At 39.8% G+C, this 14,589-nt stretch overlaps 1 protein-coding gene across 1 annotated transcript in view; it reads right to left on the bottom strand.

The window, feature by feature from the left end:
• Positions 1-14,324, bottom strand: part of onecut2 (one cut homeobox 2) — a 29,187-nt gene extending 14,863 nt beyond the window's left edge. The window contains exon 1 of the mRNA XM_088435468.1: positions 12,848-14,324. Within this exon, the coding sequence (XP_088291594.1) occupies positions 12,848-14,048 (1,201 nt within the window). The 5' untranslated portion in view covers positions 14,049-14,324. The remainder of the gene's footprint in view (positions 1-12,847) is intronic.
• Between the last annotated feature and the right edge of the window lie 265 nt (positions 14,325-14,589).

Raw genomic sequence — 14,589 nt, 5'->3', positions numbered from 1 at the left:
CGTACATTTCCATCGACTCTCTCCCGGTAACTTGTCACTATTAAAGGCTGTAATATCTACAATTGGATCCTATCCATCTAATCTAAAACCTAATCCAATAACAGACGGTATCAACTAAATGAATCCGGTTATGTGGCTCGATCAAATAGAAGAGGATTCCACCCAATCTCATAAGTCTAATGCACATAAAACGAGAGCTTCCTTTTAATGCTTTTACCACCAAATGTGAACTGGGGAAAAAAAAGAAGAAAATCTGACCAGCACTTTTCTTCATTGTCTTGTCTTAAATTCAGGTTTGCTTTTGATTTATCAGCACAAGCAGGACCAATAATGAGCTTGAGGGTAAGATGAAGACACACTGAAGAAGAGATGCTATTATAAATCTTATCTATCCTTCAAAATTGTTAAAAAATAAAAAAGAGGATTAAGTTCGACTTCAGTTCGTTAATTACCATAAATGAAAAAAAAACTGGAATATATGTGCAACACACATATTTATGAAACAGTCAATAATAACAAATTAATCACAATTTTAAAGTAAAAGACTATCAGAACACACAATGAGCAAACAACTTGTCATTTATGCTTAATTACAGTGAATGTCAACATACATGCTGAATCCAGATAGATTTGACAAAAACACACTCTGTGTGTATAACAATCCCCACAATTAGTCCCTTGCATGGACTTTGTTGTATAGTCCACATTAGAGATAGACAGATATGTTTTTCAGGGATGATACTCATTATTACTGATGAAGGAGGCCGATAATGATTTCAACAGACAATATTAGCACATGATAATTACCAAAAAAGGGAGCGAAAGGTATGAACTTCCTCTAAAAAGCACCACAGCTGTACTACCTCAGAATACACAACAAACGAGCTACTGCATGGGTGTCAAACATATAGCCCATGGGCCGGTTATAGCCCGCAAACGAGTTTAATCCGGCCCACAAAATGATTTTATAAAGTATAAAAATTAGCTGAATTTTTTATAATCCTGCATATGTAAAACTTGAAATGTTTTGATTAATATTGTTAATAATGTTAATGGTTTATGATTACTAGTGATGATGTGCTTTTACTGTTTTGGACAAAATTAAAAAAGAATAAAGAATATGAAGTTGTTGTTTTAAAGTTATATAAATATATATCATGGTTTTATTGGTCCGGTCCACTTGGGAATCGATGTCTCTCCATGCAGTCCACAAGTTAAAATGAGTTTGACACCCTGGATCTACTGTATAGTGGCTCAGTTTTAGGTGATCAAATTTCAATCGTTGGGAACAATCAAACACAAAACATGCCCAGTCTGCTTGTCGAGAAGAAGTGGAAGAAGATGAAGAAGAAGAAAAAGAAGAAGAAAAAGAAAAAGTTCGGCAACAGGAAGTTATTAACCTCAAAGACGCTATTACGCAGCTCCACTGGCAAATTTTCTAATGGAATATTGTTAAAGCATGGTCTGCCTGTAAATTAATGAAAGGACAATATTCCATCTGTAATGTACATGTAACAATATGTATGTGTGAACTAACTATTAGTTAGTATTTGTTGACCTTAAATGATAATTGCTAGCACACTAATGCTATTTGTCATTGATAGTCGGTTAGCATAGGCAAACTGTGTTGGTGCCTCATAATTCATATGTATAAAAGATAATAAATGAGTAGTTATAGCCACTCTGACTGACGTTCAAGCAAAAACTTTAAATAAATACAATTTTTCAATGGAATCATAAATAGGATAATCGATTTTAAAAGATTTGATTGTGACAGCTCTCCTACTTTTCCAGATATTTTTATAATGATATGTTCATTGAGCTTTACTGATTGTTTGGATTCGCCCTATGTTTTCAGCAGAATTTTCCCTGTAATGACAGTATGAGAAAAGTCTTGATTTTAATATGTTAAACATTTTATTTCCCTTCCACTGTGGCAAAATTATAAAAACTCTGAGGAGTACATACGGTTAGTCAGCTCTCCCTCCCCAACTCCTGTTCTCTTCCAGGAACCAGTCTAGATCAGGTTCCTACAGATCAATGAAGATCTAGGTCCGTACCGTTTACGTTATCGTTGCCAGTATTAATGCTCTTTTAATCTGCTCTGGATTACTGCCATCGATCCACATACATCCGCCCCAATGCACGGGCCAAGCCCAAACTGCTGCTTCACGATCGAATACACATACACATTGCTGCAGAAACCGACTGACTCACACACACACACACGCACGCACACACACAGAATATCTAAATAAAGCAGACCAGAGACAACAAATGTTGCTGTTTGGTGTCAGTATCTGAGCATCAGCTGAGCATTGATCCACTACAGACGCACATCAGCACATTTACAGGCAGCTGAGGCAACACACAGACAAGAACTATCAAACAACAACCAATCTATTTTTCACTGACTATGTTTACATGCAGTCAGTGCCGAAATATTCAGGTTTTGAAAGGCCTCATAAACACATGCAAAACCCCAAATATGCTCATATTTCGGTTTTAAAAAGGACAAATAAGACCCCTTCTTAACCGAATACTTGGACATATACATGCGATAGGAACACCTCCTTCTTCGAAAAGAACATTAGTTTGTGTTTTGCCCATGCTTTATTTACAAGGAATCCTGGCGCTTGAATATGTGCTTGAATTGCAATAAAACATTCAGTTAAATGCACATTCACTGAACCTTCTTTAATGAAAAATTAATTAGATGTTTTTTTTGGTGTGTTTTTGTTTTTTATATTTATTCAAGACATACTGCACAGTAGATATGTAAATGTTTTTTTCTTCAACTGGGGCTCAAAATGAACTGTGTATGAACGTCACCTTGTACACAGAACAAAATCAACACAGTGGATAAACTCACAATAAACAAATCGGACCCCAAGATCATCACACCGAACAATGGTCATTCAAACTCACATTCAGAACAAAAGGACACTTATGTGTTTTTAATTGGCTTACCATCCAGTTTTTTTTTCTATAGGTGGAAACTGGAGCTCCCGCATGGGGGGAACATGCAAACGCTACAGTATACAGAAGGGCCTGTGTCGAGATTCAAGCTCTTGACTTTCGAGGCAGTGGAGCTAAATCAACCACGACAAGACCAATGTGATGATTACATGATTAGATTTTTCACTAACCTGGCCTTATTTTCACCCAACTAAATCGCTCAATGAAGTCTATGCAAATGTCCTAAGTTGTCCACTGGCACACCTCTGGTGGTTTTGGTGTCTCAACACAAAACTTTTTATTGCACCCTGTTTGCAAGTTGCCCCTTGAAATGATGAATGCAAAATCAGGGGAATTGCATGATAAAAACATTGGGTTTTCAATATGTCCAAAATTGACGAAATACAAAATCTGATCCAAAACCAATTTTTAATGACGGTAAATGAGCCCGACATGGGCTAAATTTGACATCTGCAGGGTGCACCTCTCGACCTCCCATTTGCAAGCATTTAAAAGGGATGGCGGGACGGCATACTGAAATGTTTTGACAATCTATGCAATGTTCTAGTCTTCTGTTTTCTTTGTTTTGTTTTATTTTTTATATGCTTTACCGTTGATATCAATTATCAAAAAAAAATTCAAAGTCAGCGTTGGGCCAAAATATCCCCCAGGGGTTACATATTTCTGGGGATTCATGGTCAGGGGCAAAGAAAGATATTTTTCACTGGGATGGCCAGGGTAACCCAACACCTCAGTGAGGCGTGGCCCTGGATGCGTGCATGCATTACTGTAGGCATTATTTTAATTTTTGATCATGCCTCGTCCAGTTAGTGTTTTGAAAATTACTGTTTATTATTTTATAATAAACATTGAAATATGCAATTATTTGACAAATAATGTGTAGCACTAAAATTGTTGGAAAAATCACAAATATTAAAATCTCCCCTAAGTTTGTGGCTGGCCACCCGTGGTCCCCATGTGGCTACACCCCTGCTCAAGACATTAAATACTGGTTAAGTTAAGTATTTAATTTTACAATGTTATGAAATCAGGTTTCCCCTTTTTAATCTCAGCCCTGCACAATTTTGTCGAAAAAAACAAGGTCGAATACCAGAAGGCAATGAGTTTTATTTGTCCTTTTATTTCTCTCTATGCCGTTTGTCTTTCACCATAAAGCCTGTCCGGAGACTGACGGCTTCGTGCTGCCTGTCTTAATTCATTACACCTGCAGACAGAGTTATTTCAGCCACACTGTGACACCAATACTAATGAACCGTAGGGAAGGAGAGCGTCAGACTGAAATTTTTTTGAATTACAACACTTAGAAAAGACAAAGCATAAAATGATGCTTGCCTTGCAATCAATGTCCAAAATCTACTTACTTAAATGCAAGTGTCTCCTTTCACTGAAAGACTGTGTGTGGGTAATGTTTTTCATTCGTTACGATTTCCAGATACTGAAAATTGTGAGAGCTCACAACCTACACTTTGTTCATTTAAAAATGCATATTGCTTCATATCAGGGCTCAAGTTCTTCCACACCCAAATCATCTTACTCTTTAAAACAGGCATGTCCAAAACCATTCCTTGAGGGCCGCCTATCCGACATGTTTTGAGGTTTCTGTCCAAAACAACTGATTTAAACAATCAGTTTATCAGCAAGCTCAGTGGAAGCCTGACAACAAACCTGATCATTTAAATCAGCTGCATTGGATGACTGAAACATCAAAAATAGGTGGCCCTCCAGGACCGGGTTTGCACTTGCCTGCTTCAGAAGAAAAGTGGGCTCCAAAAGATCTAATTTCTACTTCTGGAGGTGAATTGCATCCCTCCCTTGTTTCTTCCTGCCGATGTTTGCGTGAATTCTACAAGCGCTCTGCCTCGATGAGTTCAGAGTACAGATGTCACGTTTGATTTGACCGCTTTAATAAAGCTGAGACAGGGCCATTTTCTCTTTTGAACTCTGGCTGCTCTGGCTAACACTTGTACCACTCCAGCACCTGTCATGCTGCCATAATTGTTGTAGACAGTCTAAATAAAATAAATCACTCCAGAACGCCCATGATATTCTCAGAAACCGCAAAGGTTGCAAAGAGTGAGAACGAGCAATGCTTTTTCAGAAATGGATGCCATATTATATTCATGCTTGTGTTTGTTTACACCAATGAGTGAAATAAAAAAAAAAAAATAAACATGACAAGCACAGCTCGAAATATTGTTGTCTGTTTCCCTTTTCCCCAAAAGGTGAAAAACCAACAACCAGCACAAAGCAAAGACCTTCAAAGGCCACTTGCTGACTTAGGGGGACAACAGGTCTCTCACTTTATGTGCAGCACAGCACAGCAATTTGATCTCTCGCGCTACATCCCACAGTTTGATTGACTGTCGTTTTCTAAAGTCAGTAGCCGGCTGGACAGACTAAGACCCGTCTTTTATCCTCAGGCTATCAAGAAAGCAGTCAAGGCTGTCATCGCAGGTCAGGTGCCAATCAAACTGCACCTCTTTCAAACACCTCGGCTGCCTTTGCTTTATCCGACGCAGTTATAACAAGTACTAAGAACCTGGTGAAGGTAATGGAAGGTAGTTCTCGAAAGAACAGATGTCAAGAAGACGTCAGGCGTCACCCTGATGCCGTGCTACACCAAAAAAAGAAAAACATGATCCCACTTTCAATCTGTAAGTGCTGTGTAAAAAACACAAAGCAGAATAATAATGGCCAAAATGTTGAAATGTAATCTTAAATGATACTACAGTTATTTTTGTACGTGCTGAGTTTAAACGTAAACAACTACAAGTTTTTAAAAACCATCTGCAGAATGAAAATATAGTTCAGTTCTTATGTCCCATTTAGCCATCTTGCACACTTCACTGATTTAATTGTCCATTAAATGATCATTTTCCCCTGTCTTATCTCATTTTATCCCAACGATGCAGTTTTATATGTTTATCCCTTTAACAACATTTTCACATTTCCTGGTTATTATTGACATTAATGATGAAAAATTGTCAAAATAACAAAAAGTACAAATATTGTCATTTTTATAAACCTAAATAACATCCTTTTTCCACCACAAGTTTCCCGATTATGTTTGGAATTCCCTAAAAAGTCCCAAGATGAAAGAAAAAAAAAAACAACCCAACCTTTGAAAAACTAACCAGAAATATGTTATAAGCAAGGGTATGTTTTAGAAAAACATGAATCTTGCTGGGAACCCAACTAAGTGCACAATCTCCACAGCGATCATAAGAAAAGGTTTAATGAGTTGAACCTGCAAGTCTAAAATTTAAAACATTGTAAACTTAGTCTGCCAAAAGGATATGGTCCAAACATTCTTTTTAGTGTACCTATTAATATTTTTGCAAGAGTTGGTATAAATAATCTAAAAAGTGGAAACTTGTATCAAATGAAAGTTAGGGATGATAACAAAAACAAACAGAAAAAGTAAGTCTATTATTCTAATAGTATATCATAGTCGAAGACAGATAAACTGTGTTTTCTTGACATGAATAAATATAGTAATATAGTTTTCCACATGCACCTCAATTAATGATGTAAAATTCTCTTGTGGGACCACTATCGCAAGCCTGATACTTTGTTGACTAGGCTATCGATAAGCACTACTACACCGACATATAGAGCCACTGCAAAACCTCTCAAGAACATTGCATCACATTGTGACAATTTTCATCAGTAATAACACAATTTAATCCTAAATATCGATATTTAAAAACCAATTACAGCTCATGTTATAGCTACGTATGTCTTTTACATGCAAATCCTTTCATGTAAGTATTACAGTACATCATGTTGTGCTGGTGTTTAGTAAATAGGAAGTGAACATTACAGCATTTTCTGTCAAATCATCTCAAACTGACACACTAAAAAGCTCCAACACCTCCTCACAGCAGCCTAAAATCCATTACTATGGATCAATATCAGACATTGAATATGCAAGAGGTCCAAAGAAGAGAACCTGAAAACAGAGGCAATCTGTATTCCCACAGTCTGCAACTGTAAGCTCAAATACATACACACAAAAACACAAGGAAAGTAACTGCTGGTAATTGGCGTGCCATAAAGCACAGTCCAGCTCATTAATAATGCACTGAGTCTGCTTGCAGCCGGACACGTAAATGGAAAATATTTAGCCCGATCGTTTGCATTTTCAATACGATTCCACCAAAACTACTGGATTTATATAGTCAACGTTGAAGTGTGTTACTTCAAAGTTCTTCTTGACAAATTAGTTAACTGGGTCCAATTTCTCAAGTAACAGTTCCAATTTCACCACATATGAACAGATGTGACTTGACAGCATTAGTCATACATGTGATCCATTTCCCATTATTAAACACACCCTTGCACCCCAAAGGTGTTTATTTTGACACATCCAAAAGTAATGTTAATTAGCAGCCAGAATTTCCCAAAATTCATGACTGTTGCATTGGTGGAACCGAATCTGTGGAAATATGAGCTCGTCTCTTCGAACACTGATTTGAGGATCATTTTCTTTTCATCCATAATTCACTTGGAGTCGGAGGCAGCATCCTCCAACCAAACAATGGGCTCCACACTTCCTCCCCCCTTTGTTCCCTCCCTCCATTTTGCCTGGTTAACCCGGCTGTGAGGTGAAGAAGAAGTGAAGTGAGCAGACCGAGGAGGGTCACGCCGAGATTCCCATCAATAATTCATCGGGCTGCTGCTGCCTCGGCTCTTGTGTTCAATTCCCCTGACAATCACATAATACCTCCCCCCCAAAAGAGAGAATGAGAGAGGGAAACAGATTCAGAGAAGGTAGGAGGAGGCAAAGAGGCAACGCTTGGTATACATTTCAAGGCCGCGCCTTTGAGCGTTTTGCAATCATGGGAGTAGTTTCCATAAGAAAGAAGATTTTTTTTTTTGCAATTTCAGAGCCCTTAAAAATGATGGGCAGGGCTTGACACAATGTTAATGGGCATTAAACTAAACGACACATTTGCAATTTAGAGAAAAATTGTGTGTAAAGGCTGAAATTCTGATTGAAAAAAATACTGGAACATGGAGTGATTTTGAATGATCGTGAATTGTATGGAATTATATTGAAATATAGATGATGGGCAGTAACGAACGTAATGACTGTTTCTTTCAAAAATGGCATTTGGAGTGAATATAGAATTTTTCGGGGGGGGGGGGGGGTCGACCTGAGCAATTAGGAATTGCAATGCCTTTGAGAATGAAAGGATAATTTTTTATTGGAATTTTGTTTGAAAAAGTGTTTTGAAAAATGCTTGTAAAGCTGACTTTTTTGGGCATGCAAAAAGTGAAGACAATTTCAAAGTGATGGGAATAAAAAGGGATTTTTTTTTTTTAAATGGGTTATTATGATGGAAAAAATGTAGAATTTTTTAGTAAGTGGGAACTTCTGGCAAATTGAAAATCAAACCCAAGGTGAAATAATTGAGCACAGATAAATAATTAAAATTTAAAACACGAGCGATGTCATTGTGTAATACTGAACGTGCCATTGGAAAAAATGATAAACAGGCCTCTGTGGCAAAATTAGCCTCAGGGGTGAAAATTGGTGGAAAAATGTCAACATGTCAAAAGAGAAAAATAGTAGCCCCTGTGGCATGACTTTTTGAATAAATTGACATTGTAATGGTATGAATCGAATGAATTATTTGAAAGGATGCAAGAGGAAATGTGAGAGGAACAAAAAAATAGGAATAACATTTGGTCAGAAAGTGATGAATAAGAACATTTTTCCTGAATTAAAACCCAGCATAATCCTTGCTTGGGAGTATTATTCCAATGAAGACTGAATGACAATTGCACTCTTGTGGAGGAGTGGCTGTAATCTTGACCCATATTCAAAGGGACTACAATGCTGTTATAGAGAACAGTCTAATTGGCTGCCGTATTTTTTTAAAGGGGTTAAGAGAGTCTTAACAGTGTCTTTCCCTGCAACTGCTACATTACTACAGCTAATATCCGGATGTTGCAGCTCTAACCTTTAACCCTTGCTTTATAAGATGGCTGTAGCATTGTTGATGGAGGATTTGCAGCTCCCCAATGTCCCATAGTACTTCAGAATCATATTGGTGAAGAGTGAGTGCAATAAAATAACTATTGTAATCCCTGCACTGCCACATACAACATCTCGATAATAATAACCACAGCTGATCACCTCCTTTACGCCAACGAGTCGTTGTGTTTCGATTGTATTTCACAATGAAAAAACAGCTGGTATTATATCTAAACGTGTAATGTACAAAAACGCAAATAAAATATTGCTATTATCAAGGAAGAATTGGATTTTCCTGGTCACTATATCGACATACCTATGATACAAAAAGAGGAAACAGGTGAGCAATAAAGGAGAGAGTAAAGATAGCAGTAATAATCGTGATGTCTTCACATTGTGCTTTTTAGCTATAGGTACTGTACATAATAAATTATAAATATAGTGAAGTAATTGTTGAAAAAATATACCTGTTAAGAAATATATATCGAGGGCTATGGCCTAGCTTTTTTTTTTTTTTTTTACCTAGGTGCACAGTGGTCCCTAAATGGAAATTTTAGGTACAAAATTGAGCCTACACTGTGGTTTGACTTGCTATGTAAACATTCACTCCATTCATTTTCACTTTATTACTGATAAGTGAGCTGAAATGTGGAGCAGAGGTTTAGCAGCAACAACAAAAAAATATTCAGGGATAATGATTTATTTAAAAGAAAACACAATCTGAATATGTATGCATTCTATTATTATATTCTGTTCATACTGCATTTTTATGGCTTGTCAGCAGTCAGCTCACTTCAAATGCAGAATTGTAACTATGTTGTTAAAGCTCACGTAGTAAGACATGGCATTTTTAATTGGATGTTAAAACATTGTTCTTTCTCAAGTCAAAGTTTCAAAGCCTAATTAAAATGAGTTGCTAATGATTGACAAGTCAGCTAATTGTAGAACGGCACACACTGCATGACAGCTCAGTCATTTTCATCGCATCGCTTGGCATGCGTTCAGCCTCAACAATTAACAACTAAAGCTTGGGTATAAGATATTATAATTGGTGAAAAAATAGTTGGTGAAATCTAAATCCTCATTTGCTAAATGACCAAACTTTTAAAATGAGGATTATGTTCTAAGGCTGTATTCCATCTAGTGTGTTTGTTTACACTGTCCATGAAAATGCCAGTTGGTTACAATCTTCCATGTTTTGTTTACTTATAGTGTCATTCACCTGATGGCTTTTTGGAGTTTGGATAATGTCGTTAGTGAAATACTGACCACGACAAAGACAAACATTTCATTTCAAGGTAGGATGACACAATTTCTGTTTTCTTCCGACATTTAATCACGATAAACCAAGAATTCAAGCGTGAATTGTAGATGAACAAAAGTACGGCGAACATGTTGCACATGCAAAAGTCAGACTGTGTGAAGCTAATCGCTATGAAACAGCAAGAGGATGCTGTTCAGTGTTTGTTTGTGTGCTGCCATTTTAGAACACACATAGCATGAAAGCACCTCGCCCACCCTCCCGCCTCTCCTCTCCCCAACCCCCTCCTTCACTCAAGGCATTTCCTGTTAATCTATATAATCAAACAGCAGCCGTCAAAACCAAACAACCCCTGCCACACGGTCGATAGACAGAAATCAAGGAATCAAACAACAGTGCAATTGTGCAGAGATAATCTCATCTGTCAGAGCTTGAGCACAAACTGCCTATGTACACATTTTAAACCGCGCGAAAAAAAAAAGTATAGGCTGCCGCTGTTTCTTTTTGGACTAAATTCCATGTACTGCATTTATCTCCAACTCTTTCTATTGAACTCTATGAGCAAATTTGCATGAAACTATTTCTCACTACTGATTTATTTTCTTTAAATTTAAAACAGGATTCCAAGACAAACATAGAACACACTGTTCATGATAAAAAGCTCAACAACAATTTCCTCCACAATGATCCAAACTTCTGTGTGTTTTAAAATCTTGAATATATAAATGCACTTCAAACAGACCCTGGTAAGTCACAATGCAATTTTGTTCTAAAGCACAAGCCACAGTTAATAGAGAATTTCTTCAACAAAAAAAGTGTAATTAGAAACTAGCCTGAGAAAACCAATTAAATTGCTGGCAGAACACAATAATAACAGTCCGTTTGAGCAAACCACCAATAAATAAAATAAATATAATTGGAATACACATTTATATATAATTTCAAATGTGAATTAATGTTAATGATGTTTTCCAAAATGAATTTACGAGTAATACAACACAAACCATTCTAAGATAAATTAAATCTGTGATTTGTTTTCTGATTTAATAATCATAAGTAGTTATGTGTTTGAATTGGAGGATAACTTAAATTTTTAAGCTTTCAATTTTTTTATGTTATTCCTATTATTATAATCTGATCATACCATAACAGGCAATAGTTTCGTTTGAAAACTAAGACGTTTTTTAGAGAGTTTGCCTTTAACAAGATTGCCCATCCTAACTATGAATCAAAAATGTATTTGTTACATTGGAAAGCATAACCACTATAACCACCAAGTTGAAATAACCCCTCTTTCCTCATTTCTTTTTATTAATTTTAGGGTTTTTATTTTACCACAAACTGCTTTTTTTTTTCACACCGCTTGATTACTGAATAGATTGTGTGTATATCTATAATTGCCCTTCATATGTATAGATTGGTCTTGGTGCGCGAAAACAAAATCTGAATTACTATTTTGCTTTCTTTGATTTTACTTTTAATGATGTGAACGCTTTTCATTGTTTTTTATGCTGGTGAAAAGTGGTAATGGAAAAAATATCCTTACACTGCCCTTTGAGCTCAAAAAGAAGAATAACATGAAAAAATGCATGCACAATGTGACTTCATTTACTAGAGATAGGAATTGAAATTATTATTAGATGCGATAATAACACTCATTTACGAGTCTTGTTTTCACTAACCCAGGGCTATTTTTGACAACGACAAATGTGCCTTTTTTCAAGAAGGGTGAAATGAACATTGCCTTAACCGAGTGAACAAAAAAAACTGCTTGTACAGCACAACTAAATCTCAGCGGTATCACTCAAGCCTCCTTTTGGTGCAATTCACCACCGCAATCAAGTCTCTCCAACAGCTTAAAAAAAACTCACACACACACCTGAACCTTGTACAAGGTTCCTGCTACACTGGCTGTCCCCTGCAGACAATGGGGGATTGTTGTTGGGACACACACCAGGATCCTCACTAGAGGGGGCCCCAGATCCACTGAAGTGACAACTACTCTATCAACCTTGTGAACGCCTCAAGTAAGTTGAATTTGTTCACAAGCCCCCCAAAGCGATGTAAATAATCAATCAATCTAAATCAGACAACCATATGCTCTATCTATCTATCTATCTATCTATCTATCTATCTATCTATCTATCTATCTATCTATCTATCTATCTATCTATCTATCTATCTATCTATCTATCTATCTATCTATCTATCTATCTATCTATCTATCTATCTATCTATCTATCTATCTATCTATCTATCTATCTATCGAATTTAATTGAAGTAAGAAAAATATGATTAAATCAAGCTTGACTATATTATTCTAAGCAGCAAATCGCTTTTATTTTTTGACAGCGACAGTTAAGTGTAATTTAGAGCGAACGTATCCTCTGAGGGGGACGCATGTGAGAAGTGTTTGGAGGGAAATCCTCGACCTGGTCATTCCCCATCGATCGCTTTTTTGTTGATCAATAATGGTAAATAATGTCATGTGATTCCAAATAAATGTAATGGCGTTTTTGAACCACACTGGCTATACGGAGGCATTTGAAAATATAACGATCCAGACATGGAGAATAAAAGACGTTCGTTTTTAGTTGAAGTTAGCGCACAGCGAAACGAGTTACCTGCCAATCTGAGAGCCGACATCCTCTGAAACTCCGGCTCCTGCAGCCACTTCCACATCCGCCTGAAGGTCTCCCTACCCGACTTGAGTTTACTCCAGGGCTTGGGGTTCCTCAGCAGGTCCGACAGCGTCCCCTGGGAGCGGCACAGGACCCTCTGGGCGAAGATGGCCTGAGGAATGCTGTATCGTTTCAGCTCGGCCGTGATCCTCTGCGCCACCTCCTTGGTGTTGATCTCCTCCAGCTGCCCCGAACCGTTACCCCCCTGCGGCCCCGAGGAGGAGGGCGGTCTTTCCCTGCTGGAAGCCAGCACGGGCCCGTGGGATGGAGAGTGGAGGTGAGGGTGGGGGTGCTGTCCCGCCGACGACACGGGATGTCCCGGGTGGTGCATCCCGTTCAGGTGCGGCATCATCCCGCCTGCCGGGCCACCGAGGGCTCGGTGCTGGTGGTGCTCCCCTCTGGCGAGCATGGAGGCGGTGGGGTCGAAGTTGAGCATCTTGTCGTGGCCCCCGTGCGTCGCCGTGCCGTAGTTGTGGAGGCTCTGCTGGGTGTTGTGGAGGGAGCCCAGGCCGTTACCGAGCACCGGGGAGAGACTCTGACCCATCCCGGACATGGGATCCTTGTGGTAGGGGTTGTAAAGGTTGTTCATGCCGGGTAGTCCCCGCTCGTCCCGCATCAGAGTGAAGCTTCCGCTGACGTTGCCGGGCAGCCGCTGGTGATGGTGGTGGTGGTGATGGAACTTGTCCGACACGGTGGAGATGGGGGGCAGCGGCTGCAGCGGGGTTAAGGTGGTGTAAGTGCCGCTCATTCCCATCCCGGGAGAGGACGTGTCGCAGGGCACGCTCATGGCGTGGTGCAGCGGCAGGGACAGATCCGGACGGTACTCCCCGCTGCCGTCCAGGATAGTGGCCATGCCGGACACCATGGCCGAGCGGGATGACGCGGCGGCGGCGGCGGCCAGGTCCTGGTGTATCCGCAGGGCAGCCGCCGCCGCCGCCCCGTGTCCCCCCGCCGCCCCCGAAGAGCTCCCGCGGCCGTTGTGAGGGCTGTGGCCGCTCATCAGCTCCACGTCAGGGGCCACGGAGCTCACCGCCACCCCGCCGTGCAGGCTGCCGATGCCGTCCATTGTCATGTCCGTATTCATGGCGTAAGCGTCCAGGTCCTTGGCCAGGCATCGATAGGCGTTAGTGTAGGCAGTCTTCATTCATCTGTCGTCAGTCCATCAGGTCGAGCGGAAATGTTTCTCCTTCTTCTCCTCTCCTCTCCTCTCCTCTCCTCTCCTCTTCTCTTGTCCCCCCTGATGCGCCGGGATGGGTCAGTAGTCGTATCCCCCTTTCCCCTTGCCTTCACTTCCTCGCTTGTTTTCCCGTCCTCCGGTGGCCTCTCCACTCTGCTCTCTTTGTGTCTCTTCCCCGGTGCGTGCACATCCGAATTGTGTTGATGTCGATCATTCGGGCCTGTGCGGTGGCTCCCCCATGTCCAGCCCTCTTCTCCTCCTGAGTTGCTCTGCTCCTCACTCGGGAGCTGTCCACGGTCCCCTAGTGGAGCGCTCAACCCAACCTGCTGCCGAAGGAGGGGTGCGAAAGAGCGTGCGCGTCAATGGGGCGGCACCCTCTTTGACTGATCGGGCGCTTAACCAATCAGACTACATTCGGGTGGTAGTAGGCGGGACCAGTAGTAATCAGTGAGCCTTCTCCGTGTGGGATAACCAGCTTCGCTTCCACAGGAGTGCAGATCAAACTACA

The sequence above is a fragment of the Hippichthys cyanospilos genome, chromosome 15, assembly GCF_059441005.1.
Source record: "Hippichthys cyanospilos isolate Australia breed blue-spotted pipefish chromosome 15, RoL_Hcya_1.0, whole genome shotgun sequence".
Taxonomy (NCBI): Eukaryota; Metazoa; Chordata; class Actinopteri; order Syngnathiformes; family Syngnathidae; genus Hippichthys; species Hippichthys cyanospilos.
This window is presented reverse-complemented; position numbering and strand designations above follow the sequence as displayed.